Here is a 20,160-nt window from a genome sequence, read left to right as displayed (position 1 = left end):
TAAAATATGGCTTTAGCGCAGAATGCTCAGAATATCATGGACACAACACACGAATCGAACAGTATTAAATACCATAAATAGAGAGTTAGAACTTATAACAACGAGTAAGAAAAGAAATTCCTCGTACTTAGGCCACATAATCAGAAATGACAAAGATAACCTGCTACGATTATTAATTAAAGGAAAGATAGAGGGCCGAAGACGAGTAGCCAGAAGAGCCATGTCATGCTTCGCAACATCAGAACTTGGACGGGTATAAACGTTCAACAATTACTAAGAGTGGTGCAGAATAGAGAACATTTTGATATAGTGATCGCAAACCCCAGTAATGGAGCGGACCAGAAAAAGACCAGTGATGATGGTCATCAGCCAGTAACTCCACATCTTGTTCCCAAGGTTATCTCGGGATTTCAAACCTTCGACCGTTTTATATTCAATAGCTGTATTGTATAAGCAGGTATAAACTATTGCTTAATAATTTATGGCATGTGATCTCTTATTTAACTGATCTTATGTCATTAAGTATGTTCGTAGGTTTTTGTATGATTTTGTCGTACCGTTTCAAAGTTGCAAGCAATGAATTATGAAAAATTATCGTAAACTAACTCTCAAGGAAATAATAACTTTATGTTCTAGAAATATACCGAATGGGACTGAGAATTTTGAAAACTGGAAAAATAAATCGACCTGTTTGTAAAGTTTTATTTGTCGAATGTTCAAATGATTACATCATTACAACACCGTAAATAGATTTGCAGGTGCCTTAGTTCAATTACCAAAACAGTAATTAAGTTTTCTGGTTCAGAAAATAGTTGTGGGCGAACTTTAGACGCGTACTGTATAGATCAGCCTAAGTTTGTTCGGATTGTTAGTTAGTACATAATATTTACCTATCACCAGCACGGTTAGCTTTTTGCACTACATATGACACCAGTTTGTGTGATGTGAGTTTTTTCTTAAGTATTCCTTTATAATCTTGATGGTTCATTGACTGGAGATCTTTAATATTTGCAAAAAAATGAAACTCTGTGTCAAGCTCGTTGCCTTCAAATTTAGTAGAATATCTGTGTGGAGCTATTAATATTAAACGTTAAGTAATAATACACAAAATAGAAGAAAACCAAGTATTTGTGCAAAAACTAAAACCGCCCATACTTTTTATCGAAAACTATGTTTAAAAGTGTTAATACGAAATAATAATTTTTGCCTAATGGTAAATAATTTGGATATCATAAACGTTGCGACCAAAATTTACTAAAATGTAATATACAGATCTACATATAAATGTAAATATGCCATTGTGCAGTGATAGTTATGTTAGAAAACGCCAAATACTAAAAGAAAAAATGAGATGTGGCACTCTGGGTGCCTAGTGACCGAGGTAGGGAAGCATAGCTTTCTTGTCGTCTACGCACGAGCCATACTTTTTAATTTACTTTATTTTATTTTATTTTTTATTTATTTTTTATTTTATTATTTAATTTTATAAGCAACACGCATGGAGCTGCGTTTACTACTCCATATAGTGGATTGTTTCAGTCGCTTTTATTTTTTTTTTTTTTCATACCTGTGCGCGATGCACCGCTCCGTCCGTAGCCCACGAAAAGAAAGCTGTGCTTCAAAAAAAAAAATAATCGCATATTCTTAATAAACAGATTTTCGATTTATTTTTAACCTTTTTATAGTTTACTTGTGAATGATGTGCATATATTTATATACTAATGTTAATTCTGAGATCTGAGATCCTTATTCCGCTCTTCTTATGATTGTGCTGATGTCGCATCTAAATGTGAGACTTTTAACTGTTAAACGATTTAAAGTAGCCTAAATATAAACTCTTCTTAGGATCTCTTTATTTGTAATTTGGTCGATTTATGGAATTATGAAACCTTCTAAGGATGAGAACCTTCTAACACATGAAATTTCGAATACAGTTAGCGATTTTTTGTAATAGCAGGTCCCACGACCATAATTAGTATTAGCCATATGTAACATTTTATTATGCTGAAACGATGATTGAAACGAATTTCTAGCTATTAGTACTCGTATTTTCACTTCTTGGTCGAAGTTTCATTTAATATATAAGGTAACGCAAAATGTTTGAATTTCTTAACTCTAATAGTGAAGCTGTTTTATAAACCTACTGAAAAATTAAAAAAATACCTCCGAGTTTTAGAACCAACACATTTAATTCTTCTCCCGATCCTAACATATGCAGCTCACACATGTACATTCACCAAACGAAATTTTTTGAAAATAGTGAGGAAAGCTCATAGAGCCATGGAACGACAGATGCTTCGAATTTCACTTCGCGAACATGAGACTGATTTATTAATTAGAGAGAGAACAAAACTAAAAGAAGTAGGTTAGACACAACGAACGCCTTGAGGATGATAGATATAACAGAGAAATAGGGGAGTTGGAAACCTTATGGAGCGAAGAGATGACGAAGCCGACTCTAAATGATGTGGAGCGATGACTTTAAAAGTTAGTTTGATTAATGATATTTCTCCACTGGTCGCGGTCATCTGTTACATATACTGTCTTAGTATACTGTTTGTTGAGAAGCTTTTTCGTAATATCTGCTGATCGATGTGGAGATTTGCCGCGTTTGCGTTAACTCTTAGGCCTTCCTTGGACCACCAATCGCTCCATTTAGTGATCGCTTCCATGGATATGACTAAAAAACTTTCCAATTCTAAAGTAAACAGTACTAGAGAGACGTTGATTGGTTTTCATCTAGAACCGAGAAATTCGTGCGGCGAGCCGTTCATGGTTTTCGAAGCAGTGGTCTCCATGTGTACATTTCAAAAGCGTCTATGCGTTGTCTATCTGATTCTTTGATTGTCAATGTGTCGCATGCCTAATAAAATATGGAAAAGGCCAGAGTTGAAACGAGTCTCTTCTTATTTGTCATATTGATGTGACGATCACGCCATATCTGGTTTACTTTAGTCATTGCTGCTCTTGCTAGTTGTATGCGTCTTCGAATTTCGGATTCACAACTGCCTGTGCTGTTAACTAATCCAGCATAGATCATAGAAGAGACTATCTTACAGCCCGCAATAGTTCGGGTTTTAGAAAAGTGTTGTTGATGATCAATAACCATGACTTTGGTTTTGTTGTAGTTAACCGTGAGTCTCAACTTAGTACCTTCTACCTCGAGGTTGATTTATTTTTAAATTACTTATTTCTTCTAGAGTGGAGATTAGAAGTGTAGCGTCGTCTGCGAAACGCTATTTATATATCTTGATGCGGCCTAGGTACACTCCTCCCTCCCAATCATCCAAAACTCTGTGCATTATAAACTCTGTATAGATGTTAGGTAATAAGGGAAATGAAACGCATCCTTGGCGTACTTTCTTCTCCAAAGCGCATACGTCAGATAGGCATCCGTCCATTCGAATATATGTCAAGTTATCTTGAAACAGTTTGCTAATAAGGTTAGTCAAGTGTTTGGGTACACCCATTGTCGTCAGTGTGATTCATAGTTTGTCCCATTTATCATTATCAAAAGCCTTTAATATTCAGCCAAATGTATAAATATCGGGATCTTATATACTCTGGCTGTTTGAATAATGTTTTTTACATTAAGGATTTGTTCTCTAGTACCTCTTTCCTTCACAAATCCAGCCTGGTCAGTTGCTATTCACCAACTTATTAAGTTTTCTAGACGACGTTGCAGAAGGTAGAAGGTCACCCTATTGACCTGTGATATTAGGACTAGTAGTCTATAGTTGGTACAATTATTTGTTGGACTTTCCTTATATAAAGGTATGATTATGGACTTTCTCCAATCCTCAGACCAGACGCCTGTGTGCCAGATTTCATTACACAATTGATGCAATATTTTCACTCCACATACCAGAAGATGCTTCAAAACATCAGAGGTAATAAAAGAATAGCCTGCTGCTTTGATTTACTTAAATCTTTTGAGAGCAAATCCAGTCTCGAAAATAAGTATGCTTTTGGATTCAAAGATGTGTTGTTGGTGTCAGTGAGAGGAGTGTGTTGTGTTTCTTTTAAGGGAGAGTGACAAGTGGAGTCATAACATGCAGGTACATACGGGGTGTCCGCGGGCTTCTTATCCATATAAAGGCTTACAATACGCTCTCCAAACCTCTATAACCTTGTGCAAATCTGCCTGTACATTGCCTTCATCATCTTTGATAGACCGAGATTTCTGCTCGAATTTACGTGTAAGTAACGTTTAACTTCATCGAATAGTTTTTTGATGTTATTTATGTCGACATGTTGTTGAATCTCTTTGCATATTTTCTCTAGTTTTGAGTTTTCTGTGTTCTTCAAGGAGGTCTAAAAGTATCTGCAGACATCCACTTTTTTGGTCCGTTTGAGTCGACATTAGACTGTGACTTGCAGTCAGTCAAGACTTGTTTCAAGGTATTTTTAAACGATATTTGAACTATCGAATAGAAAAAAGGGTTTAAAAACAATTCTTAGTTTTTGGATCATACTAATATCTTTGTGATCGAAACAAATATTTTTCAAGGTTTGTGTTAATATTTAATGTCTAATATTGTGAATGGTCATTTGGAAATCTATATTTTCTCGCTCTCATTTCTGTACTACTACGAGTAGCTGCATGCAAAAAAGTCTTCTTTGGAATTGCAACGAAGATTGATTTCAACTAATTGACTGATATTTTCCCTTAATTGTATATATCGTTAAACAGTTTGCATATTTTTTTAATGCTGAAGATTTCCGATAGCTTTATTATTTTTAAACTTAATATATTCATATTTCAATATTGGTAGTCCAAATTAAATATGTATTTTTATTATTAGCATCTAAGTTCTGGTCAGTTTTTTTAGTCCTCACGCGCGTGTGTGTGTCTTGTATTTTCATTGTTATGAGATAAATCATGATTATCGATCTTAAATCAATTCTCTTGAGTTAAGCTTACAAAGTAGGTGAAGCAACTGTTTTATTGAACACATAATATATATCATCATCAAACTGTATGCGTACACTGCTGGACATAGGTGTTCCTTTAGCTTTTTCTATCTGTCTTTGTTTTATGCGGCTTGCTAACACGCTTCAGGTCGTCAGTTCATCTAGTTGGTGGGCTTCCTCTACTCCGTAGTGCTTCTTGTCTTGGTCTAGACTCGACAATACGATTTGTCCATGGCTTGTCTGATAATCTGATGACGTGACCTGCCCAATTAATTAAATTTTAGCGATGCGATTTTTTCGATGGCGTCTGTTTTTGTTCTACGACGTATTTTTCGTTTGGGATTTGGTTTCTCAGAGAGACCCCCAACATCTGGCTCTCCTCTGAGTCACGCGAATCTTATTCACTACCTTTTTTGTGAGTGTTATTAAAATGCTAAAAGATTTAATCTTTTACACATTTCGTATAGAGCACAGAAAACGATATTAATAAATCGTTTTCGTACATAGCCACCAAAGCGGATGGCACCTCTGTACGCTAACCACTGCAGTGGTTAAGTTTTAGGAGATATTCGTTGGACCTTCCGGGTTTGACTTTTTATCAGCCCGAGTGTCTGATGAGGTAGGGATATGCTGAAATGAGTCTTAACACGCTATTGACACCGATTCGAGCACGGGAAGTTTAACGAATTTGTCCTCCCATAGTCGGACAATTTTTAATTGGAGGTGACTAATCTACAAGCGGCAACCATGTAAAATTTCAGCAGTAAATTCTTACCGGGGTCATTTAAATAAGTGAAAAAGTAAGATAAATTTACCCCCGTAACAACATAAATTGGTGCGATTCACGAGTGTATAGTGAGACAAGTTCATTGAATAGTTTGAAACATCGGTACATTTATCAATATTTTGCCGGTCTATATATATATATATATATATACATATATATATATATATATATATATATATATATATATATATATATATATATATATATATATATTACGTTCTTAGAAAGAATGGTAATGAGAGAAATATGATATTTTAGTTTATTCCTTCCAGATTGTATATGTGCATAGGCGTAGTGTGTTCTATTTCTTGGGAATATATTTATTAAATAGACTTTATTATTAACTTTAAAATATTTTTGAGGTAAGTAAAGTAAATTTGAGGCAAGTTTATTCTTTATATAATATTAACCCATTAACGACCGCTTAATATACAAAGAGGAAATTGACAATTAATTTATTATATTGGATTAAAAACACATAAATTAAGACTAATTTACAACCAAAAAGATTGTTTTTCTCATTTTCAAGGAAAACAGTACAATTTTTAATAAAGGAACATATTGTATCTTAAATGTAAATTAAATTTTAAGGTGAAAATTTTCGAAACATTCGGGGTGTAGATGCATTCTACACCTTTTACATAAATAAATAGTATTACTTTTGCATAGTGTTGCCCAAAATCGGTCTTGGTCTTGCAGTCTTGGTCTTGTTCTTGCGTTTTTGCAAGACCAAGACCAAGACCAAGACCGCCTAATTTTAGCAAGACCAAGACCAAGACTGACCGTGCAAGATTTAAGCAAGAACAAGACTAAGCCTGCGAGACTCTTGCGTCTTGCAGTTAGGACTGAATGTGGTTTTAGCAAGTATAGTAGTTCGGGTATAGGCTTAAAGACTCAATGAGACGCAAAAAAATGTAATAAAAATTTGAAAAACTGAACTAATGCGTATTACAAACAATACCATAAACATACATACCGAATCAAAATATTCATTAAAAAAACACATTTGACACGTGCTACGTGCTCAGAGGTCGAGATTACAAAATTAAATATTTTGTACATTTTTTTCCAGCACACGACTTCTTCGCTCTGAAATTAATTGTTCATATTTTGAGTATAGTCGCCCTCTAATCATAAAAATAATCTTCTTGCATTGCGACGCCGACAGTAATATCGTATTCCCATTATAATTTAGTCAGAAGGAATCTAAATAAACAAATCTTATCGGCCTAAGACTATAAATTGTTTCTGCTGAGTGTGCGATGAGATCATTCGGTTAAACAAAATTTGCTGAAAGAGCGCGAAAGTAACGAGACAAATTAATAACATATAATGCCGCCTACCGTAACAAAATACCGAAGTATTTAGAATAACGAAGTAACGATATATAATTCTCGGTTTGTTATTAGATACTAAGGTATTGGATAGTAACGAACATAAAGTAACTAGTAGTATCGTAGTTACTTTTTCGACATTACTTGACTTCATTCCCAACCAATTGAGCTTTACTTTGAGTTTAATGTAATAATTGTTTTTCATCTAATCCTTTTTGTTCCCGGAGTGACAAATTTACAATTTGACATGAGGGACAAAGATTCAAATAATTTTAGTCGGAATAGTGAGCGTTGGAGTTATAGATCTAAAAGACCTAAAAGCAAATTTGATGAGTTTTTCGAAATAATTCATGTATCGTTAATTGGTTTGTGTAAATTGTGCCTACATAGAAAGGTTGAAATGAAAATGAACAACAGAAACACGTCAGGTTTAAGGAAGCATCTAATATCTTTTCACAAAAAGGAATTACAAATATTTCTTCCTGAAAAACCAAAATTCGGTAGAGATATCACAAGCATTTTAATAACCGCTGGTAAAAGTGGACATGTAAAAAAATATACTTATTACCTTATTACCAACTACATATATCATATACCTACTACTTTATTTTGGTAAATTAATGTATTTATTAAGTAGGTATCTCCTTAATTTAAAAGAACTTCTTTTGATTGTCATTGCTTTTTTACCTATTCTTTATTTTTTCAAGTTAGTTTTTTATATAAAAGTAGAGATAAGATTTCTAAAAACATTTATTTTGCTTTAATAAGTGGATTATAGTTTGTTATCTTATCACCTAAAAAATCTGTGCCCTTGATACATGTATGTGGATTTTTTGCCCATCATGTCCATCAATCTCTTTCTAGGCAGATAATGTTCTTTAAAATACAGGCATGCTTATGTCATTAATTTGTTTTTTTTTTGTGTTTTAACCATGTTTTAGCACATTTAAGCTTAGTAAATGCAAACGTTTATTAAGAAACAGATTGACTTCTGTGGGGCATGGTAGATAGCTGAGTTAGTTAGAGCATAGGCACGGTAAGCTTAGATCGTGGCTTCAAACCCCACCTGATGTCAGTTGTTTAGACATTTATTAATTTGGTTGGTCTTTATTATGGCTATGTTAATTCAAGCTTAAAATGTGCTTACTCCGTTACGTTGTTCTAAGATCTAAAGTAACGTTTAATAAATAGCAATAGGCTAATGGGTAACTGCAAGACTTGCAAGACTCTTGCTGCAAGACCAAGACCAAGACCAAGACCAGGAGTGCAATACCAAGACCAAGACCAAGACCAGGTGTATTGGCGCAAGACCAAGACCAAGACTGCCTAAGTCTCGTCTTGTTCTTGCATTTGGGCAACACTACTTTTGCACATCCTACATTTTTGCACTATCGTCTCTTTTTGTAATGTGGCCAATATTGTCGGATCTGGTTTCATCTGTTAAGCAAATTTAGATTGACGTCCATGTACCTACTAAGTTTGACACTGATGTAGCGGTTTCTTCACTATTATAAATTATAAATGTAAATCTATGTCGGCTCATGCTTTCTCTTATAATGTGCACTTTTTTATCCTCATCCTTTGACCAATACGTATCAACTTGAAGCAGAGTGTAAACTAGATAATATACATATGCTAATAATTATTTTTTAAATCTATGTTATTCATTTCAAAATCGTGACGGTTATTCTGGGATGCATAAATATTTATAAAATATGGAATGCTCTCAATTACTTTTTTATCAAAAAGAGTGAAAAAACTTCAATATATGACATGACTTCATGGTTGGCTTTTATATTGCCTAAATATCAATCTGACTGATGTTGAATTACTACTGAGCACGAATGAGTATCTGTTGTTACAACTTAAGACACATTTGGATTTACTATTTTTGCCTTTTTTTTCTTTGGACGTTTAATCTGTGGTTCAAAGGAATATCATAATCAGAATCGTCAGAATTCCTAATCACTTGTATTTCATATGTACCTGCAATAACCGATTTGATTGATTCTTCACAAATAATATTATCATCAATGTCTTCTACATCAGAAACATTCTAATCTAATTTCGGCGGCAAATAAACCACATTAAGTGAGTCAGCATTTTCACAATCTGAGTGTTCTTCTAACAAAGCTATTAACTCTTTAGTAGTTAGTGCCATCTTCATTTCATATTTCGAGAATTTACTGAAATAAACAAATGCACTACTATATAAATGCATTCACATGATAATAGTTTAGCTTACTTCATTTTAATTTATATGAACTTCATAATATATTTTTATATTTATATAAACAAATAAACGCAAGCAAACTTTCAAATTAAGTTAAAAAAAACAAATATAACGTTTACAGCACACAGTAATTCTATAAATAGAGGATGATGTGTAATGACAAAATCGTATGTTAAAATTTCAGATTGTTTTTAGTCTAATGGAAAAAATGGTATTTTCCAAAGTTTTCTGTTTTTTGAAGTTCTGTATTAGGTACTCTCTAATAAGAATAAAATTGTACTTTATTTTGTTAGACAACTATAAGATACCTCTTAAAAGAGACATGATAATTTAATAATTATATTGGTCTTAGATTTTATTTTTACGTAGTTGCTTATGTGTTTAAATAAATAATTAAAATAATTTTTTTTGTACGCCTCTGCAAAATTGATAAGTGGAATATGATTTCGTTGAAAAGTTATCGTTAAGGGCTTCGTTAGGTGCGATGTTGCCAAGTAATCACCTTCAATTAAAAATTGTTTTAGTATAGGTCATATATTTGGCTATTTAATTCAACAAAGCGATAGCAGCTTTTGCTAAAAGATTTAATCTTTAACACATTTCGTTTAGCCCAGAGGACAGAAAGCGATATTATTAAATCGGTTTCGTTCATGACCACCAAAGCAGGTGGCACCTCTGTACGCTAACCGCTCCAGTGGTCAAGTTTTAGGAGACATTCGTTGGACTTTCCGACTTTGAATTTGTATCAGCTAAAGTGAGTGATAAGTCAGGAATATGCTAAAATGAGTCATAACACTCTGTTGATACCGATTCGAGCACGGGAAGTTTAACGGATTTGTCCTCCTAGGCCATATATTTGGCCATTTAATTTAACAAAGCGATAGCAGATTTTAGCATATCTGATATTATAGATGCTTTCGTTGTTAATGCGAATTCGAATTCCGGCTCCAATATTCTCTACTACTTCTTGAAAGAGTGTCACAGCAGAACAGTATACATCCCTGTCGGACCCCACTTTTAATTTTAATATCATCGGATTCTTCTACTCCTGTACGTATAGGCAATGTTTGATTCCAGTAAAGATTGCTAATAATTCTTAGACCACAGGTGGTTATTCCAATATTTGTTGACATCTCCATCAGCTTGTCATGCTTTACTATTTCAAACGCTTAGTTTAATCAATTAAGCGTGCTTAAATCTAGCTATTCACGTCTGTACATTGTTATAATAGCACTTGTATGCCAAAGAAAGCCTCTCACGTACCCACTGCCTTCCGAAAACCAAATTGTGTTTGGCTGATTTTTTCTTCGCAGTCCATAAATCCTTTGATGTATGATTTTTAGAATAATATATCAAAGGATATAGTATAGACTGCCACATAGACACAGTTTTAGAGCCATTTTTATATTTATGATTTCTTAATCTTACCTATGGACTTAAAACGGTTTTTAAATAAAAAAAAATAAAGTATAGAAGTATGAAGTATATAATTATTACTAGCAAAAGATTTATTTGTTCATTGTGTACGTGTGGTTCATTATTGAACTCATGACCCTAGGTATAAGTACTCTAACTTATAGATCCGTCATATTAACATAAACCTTTCTGTAAGTTTATGTTAAGCATACTTTTAATATATGACTAATGTTTACACGCTTTTTAGGTTTTATTTTCGAAGTGGAAACGCAGAGCATCCCACGGATAAGTTTTACAACACCACAGTTGAAGTCAAACCTGTACAGCCAATTCAAAATTTAAATTTTTCTAATGTTACCCAAGATGGTTTTATTATCGTAGGTAAGATCTTATTTTAGAAAAATTTACTAGATCTATATTTATACCATTATAAATCTTTTTTCAAAATTCAAAATCAAAATGGATTTCAATATTCCATATCAATGATAAATCAATCTGTTTTGATTCACTAGTTTGCCGTGAGATATAATTTCAAATAATAGAGGAGAAGGTACAAATATGGGCTACCATTTTGTTTATTGCTGATATCTTGACTATTTTTTGATCGAAAAAGTTTAAATTACATAATTGGCATGTAGAATTGTTTTGCTCTTTTGTGCTAGTCCGTTTTGTCTGCCTAGTAGGATATTTTTTTCTGTAATGTCATAAAAACACTCACGGTGTCATTTAAGTAAGAAACGGAAAGGTGATATAAATATGGGCTACTAGTAAAAATATTTTTATTTTATAATTTTTTATGTACAATATTCACACTCATATTCGTCTCTTTCTGCACCAGAACAAGCTATATGTGCCCACAAGTTGCACATAAGGCACTGAATCCATTTTTCACCTCGATAATCCTCACACAATTTTCCGTCACAGAAAATACAATTTACATCCGTATTTTCCGGATCCGTTACACCAGGAATCTCTTCCAAATCCATATCTTCATCAGCTGGTAGAAATTCCTGCTCACTATCGTTGTCAGAAGAACTTTCGATTTTCTTTTTATGCCGCCTCTCTGACTTGTTTTTATTATTTTTTTCTTAGTCACCTCCCTTGTGGACTTTGCCGTAATGTATCGTTTTACTGCTTGTACATTTAATTTCTTTTTGCTGTTTTGCTGGTCTAATGCTTGTAAGTTGAAGAAGTTATTACCGTTGATTTCCATGATTTTTTACCACGATTTGTAGATTTTTTCCTGATTGACGGCACTGGCGATATTTCAAATGGACTTACAGACTTATAGCTTGCGGTTCTACATGGCTGTGGTTGTTACTCTCAATTTCTGCTGCAATAAAATCTGCATCTGAGAACACAGTCTTATTCAATAGATAAATTTCAGTGGCGCAGAATACATATACAGCAATGTCTCTAGTTTGGCTTTTAAGGTATGCTTTGCCAAAAAGTTCTCCAATATCGTACTGAGAGAGGGCGTGATTATTATGACGTAACCATTGCCTGATTTCTTCGCTATAGTATGCCTTGAGCGTTCCCATGAAAGTTTTGTCTAGGGGTTGCAGTTTGTGTGTTGAATGTGAAGTGACTTGTGCTTTGTCGATTATAGAAAGGCCTTTGACCGCATCAAACACGGAAAATTGATCTAGGTGCTAAAAGAAGTAGGGTTGGATGGACACGACATAGCTATCATAAGTAATACATACTGAAACCACACAGGATGCGTTCGAACAGAGAACGGAAACACCAAGTACATCAACATAGAACGAGGAGTGCGTCAAGGGTGCATTTTATCCCCCCTATTATTTAATGTATATGCCGAACATATAATTAGAGCTTCTCTTGAAGATCGCCCTGATGCTGCCAGAGCCAATGGAATCATCATTAACAATATAAGATATGCCGATGACACCGTAGTATTAGCAGAAACAGAAGACCAACTAAAAATATTGATGAACATATCAGAAGAAAGTCACAGGCTGGACATTAACTTTCCCAAAACCAAAATTCGGGTATTCCACAAAAACTCCCATGAACAAGTTACACCTAACATACAAATAAATGGTATCATCCTTCAGAGTTCTAAAAGCTTCATATACCTGGGCAGAGAACTAAATAGTCAACTAGACCATTCAAAAGAAATTAGAAGACGCATTGAAATAGCAAGATCTGGTTTCATGAATATGCGTAAAATGCTCTGTAACCCCAAGCTATCAATCTCAATAAGATTGAGAACACTAAAGTGTTATGTGTGGTCTGTATTACTATATGGCTGTGAGACCTGGACATTTAAACAGTATGACGTCAACAAATTAATTCATTTGAAATGTGGATGTACCGCCGAATGCTAAGAATAAGCTGGACCAGCAGATCTACGAATGAAGAAGTACTGAGAGCAATGAACACACGCCCTCATCTGGTCAATACTACCAAAATTAGAAAGACGCCATATCTAGGACACATAATGCGCCATAGGGAATTTGAGCAGGTCCAGGTAATATTAGAAGGCAAGATTGAAGGCTTAGGGGGCATAGGACGAAAAAAAAAAAATCTTGGCTACGAAACATCAGAGATTGGACCCACACAAAAGGAAATGAATTAAAAATCTTTAGAGGGTTTAACGGTATCTATGAAGTGTTTAAACCACTGTGTAAATAAATTAGACTGCACCCAACCACTAGGATGAACGGCTGATATCGATCCAGGAGGAGTACCTTTCATGCGTTCTTCTTCTTCTTGTTGTGCCACTCCTATCGGATATTGGAAATCATCAAGGCTATCCTGACCTTGTTTACAGCTGACCTAAAGAGTTCATTAGTGGTACAGTCAAACCACTCTCTCAAATAACGCAACCATGACATTCTTCTACGGCCTGGATTCCGTTTTCCTTCTATTTTTCCTTGCATTATATTTTGAAGTAATGCATATTTATGTCCTCTCATCAGGTGTTTCAAATATTCGAGTTTTCTTCGTTTGATCGTTGACAAATTTTCTGGGTCTTTTCCTATCCTTCGCATTACTTCAAAGTTTGTAACTCTTTCAACCCAACTTATTTTCAGCATTAGACGGTAGCACCACATCTCGAAACTTTCAATATTTTTTATATTGTTCTGCTTGAGAGTCCAGGTCTCTACACCGTATAATAGCGTGTTAAATACGTAGCCCCTTAGCACTCTTAATCGGAGAGGGATACTTATATCTCTGTTGCAGAAGAATTTGCTCATCTTTATGAAAGTGGCCCTGGCAATTTCTATACGTCTTTTTATTTCATTGTTTTGGTCTCCAGTTTCGTTTATTGAAGTACCCAAGTATTTGTAACTTGATACTTTTTCAATTTGAATGCCGTTTATACTAATATGTGCTGGTTGTGTCATGTTCTTACTGAAGACCATATACTTGGTTTTTTTGATATTGATACTTATGCCATAATTGTTGCAGGCAATATTTATATTTGTAAGTAACCGTTGTAATTCTTCTACTGTTCTTGCGACTAGTACAGTGTCGTCTCCGTATCGAATATTATTTACAACCTCTCCATTGATTACGATTCCTTCGTTTGCTTGCAAAAGGGTTTCCTGGCAGATGCTTTCACTATAAACATTAAATAGCAACGGTGACAAAATGCATCCCTGTCGTACTCCTCTACGTATTTCTATTGCTTGTGATATCTCATTTTCTATTTTGATGTTAGCTTTCTGATTCCAATATACATTGAGAATTATTCGCAGATCTTTATTATCTATTTCCTTTCTTTCAAGAATGTCTCTTAGCTTATCATGGCGTACTCTGTCAAACGCTTTTTCAAATCCCTTTCTGAACACCATCTGTGTATCACTAATAATCACAACTTTTGATAAACTCGGTTGTGGATGACTTTTAGAAATATCTTTAGTAGATGGCTCATTAAGGATATTGTTCGATGTTCTGAACATTCTTTTGCATTGGATTTCTTTGGCAGTGTAACGAATGTAGACAACAGCCACTCTTGAGGTATAATACCAGTTTTGTATATTGTGTTAAAGAAGTGCAATATTATACCTACTGAGTCATCATTCAAGAGCTTTAGCAATTCAGTAGGAACCTCATCAGGTTCATTTGCCTTTCCAGTTTTGGAATTTCTAAGTGCCGCTTCTACTTCACATTTTAGGATTTCAGATCCCGTTTCACCATTTACCTGAACAATGTTATTTCTGTTGTCCTTAAACAATTCTCTCATGTATTCGCTCCATCTATTAATTTTTTCTGTTAAATCTATAATAATCTTTCCGTCTTTGTTCTTAAGCAAACTTATTTGATGTCTTCTTTGAGTTCCTGTAATTTCTTTTACTTTTTTATGTACATTGAATGTGTCATATTTTCTTTCATAGTTTTCCATTTCTACACATTGTTCTTCAATCCATAATTCTTTGGCCTTCTTTATTCTTTGCTTTATGTTCTTATCAACCTCTCTGTATTTTTGTGCATTATTTTTCATTTTACGTCTTTCATCCATTAGTTCTAGTATGTCTGGTGTCATCCATACCTTGTGTTTCTTTGCAGATCTGGTTAGGTGTTTCTTTCCCGTAGTTCTTATTGCAGTGTTTATAAACTTAAGTTTTTCATCTATGTTGTCTGTTCTGCAGATTTGACTTTCTGCTATTCTGAGGCTGGTGTTTATTTCTTCTTGCACTGTTTGTCGTAGGTGTTCACTTTTTAGCTGGCTTAAGTCTAACGATGGGATGATGGTTTTTCTTATTTTCTTTGGTCTAGCTTCTATCACAGATACTACTGAATTATGATCCGATCCGATATCAGCTCCAGGATAAGTTTTAGTAGATTTCACGGCATTACGGTATCTTTTTGTCACCATTATGTAATCTATTTGGTTTCTGATTACTTTTTCTTGAGTGTGTTGAGGTGACGTCCACGTATACAGTCGCCTTGGGGGTAATTTAAAGAATGTATTAGTTATTATTAAATCTTCACTTTGACAAAACTGAACTAAACGGTCACCCCTTTCATTTCTGTTACCTAAGCCATATTCACCGACATTTTCTCCAACTTTACCCTGACCTACCTTGGCGTTCAGATCGCCCATTACTATGTTAATATGTTCAGATCGCCCATTACTATGTTAATTTGTTATTCATGCGTTGCACATTCATATTCTTTCTTGGGAAGATTAACATGGATGGGATAAGTTCCAGAGGGATAAGGGATAAGATAAATTCCCTCCAGCACTCACACATGCAATTAAAGTGATTAATGATCATCTCTCAGCCAAAGTCAGCGATGCGATTTGTCTCTTTCTTTGTGCCCCACTATTGCTGCAATTTTATTTTGCTCAATGGTTAGGCCTGTTTCATCTACGTTGTAAACCTGATTACTGGAAAAATTGTATTTATCATATGCTTTTTCCAGATGATCAAAAAATATTTGAACATTATCTTTGTTAAAGCTAGCTGCCCGTCCAAAAGACGTTCCAGTTGGTATTTTTATGACGCGCCAAGAACAAATCTAGCCAACCTCTACCAGCTTTTTTTAACTGCATAAGGGGATGATTTAATCCATTTGATTCAGCCAGATTAAATGCCATTCGTTTGATATCAGTCCGCGTTAAATCATAGAATTTCGCTTCCATTTGAAGGATATAGTCCACCAAACATTTTTCTAAATCTGGGCCAAGAATAGTTCCTCTTCCCAGTTTCTTAAGTACTGCTTCATCTGGACTCAGTTCAGTCATTTTTGCTAACCGTTGTACTGTCGATCTCGGGACATTATAAGTTTTAACTGCTTTTAATGTACCCATCGTTTTATCTATTACAGCTTGAATAGCAGATTTTATGCTATCTGGATCCCAGGACTTACATCGTTGTATTAGACTTACAATACTTTTTCTAGGCATTCTGAAAAGGAAAAAACCCTGTAGACTAAACTGATACAAATATGGGCTAACTCATATTTGTAGCACCACGCTAGCCCATATTGCAACATAACCAAACATATATTCAAATATTAATAACTAAAACGCAACACAAATTAAAAGAAAAAGTCGAAAATATTATGAAAATATCAGCCTTTCGCTTACGATGTGTGATAAAATATTAATTTTATTCTTAGTTTTCACCGAAAAAAAAAATTGAAATAAAAACATACCTGAAAAATTTCTTGAATAGCGTTAACACTAACATGTGATTGTTGCAACGGTCACTGGACCTAGGTCACTGTAAGCTTTATTAGTCATTATTTTAGTTTTAGACTAAAGAGTGTCTAGTCAAGCTATTGACGTATAGATAGTAGTGTGTAGTTTATATTAATTGTGATAGCCCATATTACAGTGTCCATAGCCCATATTAGTAGCATAACCCATATTTGTACCTTCTCCTCTATTATTTAATAATTTAAAATAATATACGACCAAATCTTAATAGAATGTTCATTTTTTTGCTATTGCGATGTTTAAATTCTCACAATGTGTAATGATACAAAAATGTTCTACATGACAAAACTGGATAATAAAATATATATAGAAAAGTTAGTAATAATCTGTCATCGCATCTAAAATTATACCTTTTGAATTTGGGTAATTTCCAAGGCCGCACAACTATTTCATGAATGCGCTTCTTTAAACTCAAGCAACAATACTGTCTAACGAAAACTATTCACAAACAATAGCCGGCTTATTACTTTCTCTTACGGTAAATTTTATAGCCCTTAAATCATTTTCAAAAATATATTATTTAAAAAAATTCCGCGAATATGTATAACTAACAAAGTTGTTAGCATGTTATGACATATGGCATAAATCAACCTATTACGGCTAGATCCATACGAAGGTTTGCAAATCTTCAAAGACATTAAGAACAGGCCTAGTTGTGTCAAAAGACCTGTGTCTTTCGATACATTGAACGCTTTTTAAGTCCTTGACATATTGGGTATATAAAACCGAAACTGAAATTAATGATTAATAAGTAGCTCTAACAATACCTGTCACATATAACCTACATCGAATACCTATTAACTCTTCAATTCACATATCTTTTATGCTCCTTCACTACTGGAACATCTTAAAATCTTTCTTTCATGATTATTTTTAGATTTTAGTTACGTTACGTAAGCATCTCATTTCAAATTAAATCAGACATTTTAATTCGCTTTCAGTCTTATTAATTTAACCATTAAACAATTTCATTTACATTAACAATATTTTCACAAATATACACACTTGGCACACTGCACTTTAGAAAAGCTTAAGTACCATTTTCATTACTACGACTTTTCTAATAATAACTTTTTTTAAATTTTTAATATTACAATTTATATTACAACCCTATTACATTTACTATATCCCCCTTTGATTTAATCTTTACCATTACTACATTGGTTTATTCTAAGACCCGTCAACATTATTTACAAAATAGAACTCCACTTTCACATTTCAAATATGTATTTTTAACCTCTTAATACTAATAATCTCAGATTACTCATGTAGATTATCTTATAGTTTGGTTCAAGATATAAGAAATTTGGTCTGGGGCTGGTGGGATGACCCAGTCGACCGCATTATTATAATAATGAACAACACCTATTGATGTTAATAATCCCTCAATTGTCTTTACAGCGGGTAGCAATAGTTTTGGAACAGCTTAGTAGGACCGGACTTTATATTATTTACAGAACTGATTCGTTACCTATCAGTGCAAATCAATTGTTAAAATTAAAATTTCTACACAATGCTTCGTATTAAAAAAAGAATTTGCTATACACGAATCAGTCATCTTTGCTTACTCATCTGAAATTAAGTTGCTTGGAATCAATTATTATTAACGATCAGAAATAATTTTAATGTTCAACGGACTCATTACTTGAACTTTGTGGAGTTAGAATATTATCTGTTTTATGTTGTTTTCATTTTAAATAAAATGGACTTTCTTAGTAAAATCGAAGTGTATTAGTTAAAGATAAATTATACCTCTTATTATTAATCTATAGCTTTACACATTATAATTTTCGTGCAAATAGGTATTTAGGTATAATTAGATATGATTTATTTATCTAGAAAACATAATTTATAAAACATTATGAAAGGGGGCAAACATATTTAAGTTTGACATTTGCACATTCAGGCAGTTATTGTCTTGCATTTAGATCGGTGATTAGGTCACGACTATTCAAGTAAAATGTCAGGAATCGGTGAAGCTAGTGCTAAGTGTAAAACACGATTACATTTATCTGATGATGCCAAAGAAATTATTAGGAATGTTTATCAAACAGTAAAAGAAGATAATCCAAATCCAGAAGACGGTAAATTTCTCATCAAGGCAACATCTCGATTGACAAGGATGCCATATACAACAGTGTGGAAAATTGTTACAGATAGAATTCAACCTCGTAAAAAGCGGAGTGACTTTTCTACATATAAAGAAGTAAATGAAAAATACGCTGAGGTAATTAGAAGAGCAGTTTATAATTTCTATTCAAAGAACCTAGTTTCAACGCTTAGTATGATCTACGATTAATTTGTTAAAGACTATTCTATTAAGTATTCGCCTTCAACTTTATCAAGGTTTTTGAATCACATTGGTTTTCGATACAAAAAAAATTAATAAGCGATCATCAATAATGGATTCCCCTCGACTTATTAACTGGAGAAACGAATACTTGGATGCTATATCTAAAGTTACAGATGGAGGAAGACCGATATTTTATCTGGATGAAACATGGTTCGATACCCACAATACTGCTCAAAAAGGTTGGACAGACGACTCTATTAAGTGTGCACCCAATTATCCAATTAATAGAGGTCAGCGAATAATTATTCTGAACATTAGACCCAAAAATGGCTGGCTTGGAGGAGAAAGTTTTTTACTATCGGCAAAAAACATTAAAAATTCAAAGCTAGATTACCATGAAAATATGACGAATATTGATAAAAATAAATCGCCGAAATGTTTGTACGGGCATCACTTCAGAACGACTTCACCAAATTAGATAATTCTTTTTTTGTTGTGTTTGTTTTTATCAGGAGAAGGTTTCTGCCGAAAAATTGTACGGAAAGACTTCAAAAACAGTTTTTCTGTTATTTTAAATCGCACTATAACTGATTGGGCAACAGTGTTACCACACTGAATATACCGATTCTCTTTCGATCACAGAAAGTCTAGCAGTGTCGGTTGCAGTTAGTATCTGGATGAATGACCACCTGGGAACACCGCATGTTGTTGCCATGTAAAACCTTCCTTCTCTGAAACGACTGGACCGATTTTTATGAAATTTCACTTATGTATTCTGTAGGTCTAAATACGTTGTGATCTATTTTTCATATCCCTAATATGTAAGAGCGGTTAACTTCAAACATTTTTTTTTATTTTTTAAACAAAAATTGCTATTTTTATGTCTTTATGACATGGCATTAAAATATATACAGCCCGTAATTTTCACCCCTCTATTACTCACCCCTTTTTTAAATAGCCATATTAGTGTCACAGAGTTAGTTG

The 20,160-nt window shown here is 33.7% G+C and overlaps 1 protein-coding gene across 3 annotated transcripts in view; it reads left to right on the top strand.

Annotated features, from left to right (window-relative positions):
• Nucleotides 1–20,160, top strand: part of Mgat4a (alpha-1,3-mannosyl-glycoprotein 4-beta-N-acetylglucosaminyltransferase a) — a 225,010-nt gene that overhangs the window by 181,003 nt on the left and 23,847 nt on the right. For all 3 annotated transcript variants that reach the window (XM_072540365.1, XM_072540367.1, XM_072540366.1), the window contains exon 10: nt 10,932–11,065. In XM_072540365.1, coding sequence (XP_072396466.1) covers nt 10,932–11,065 — 134 coding nt within the window. The remainder of the gene's footprint in view (nt 1–10,931; nt 11,066–20,160) is intronic.

This window comes from Diabrotica undecimpunctata, chromosome 8 (genome assembly GCF_040954645.1).
Source record: "Diabrotica undecimpunctata isolate CICGRU chromosome 8, icDiaUnde3, whole genome shotgun sequence".
In the NCBI taxonomy this organism is placed as follows: Eukaryota; Metazoa; Arthropoda; class Insecta; order Coleoptera; family Chrysomelidae; genus Diabrotica; species Diabrotica undecimpunctata.
This window is presented reverse-complemented; position numbering and strand designations above follow the sequence as displayed.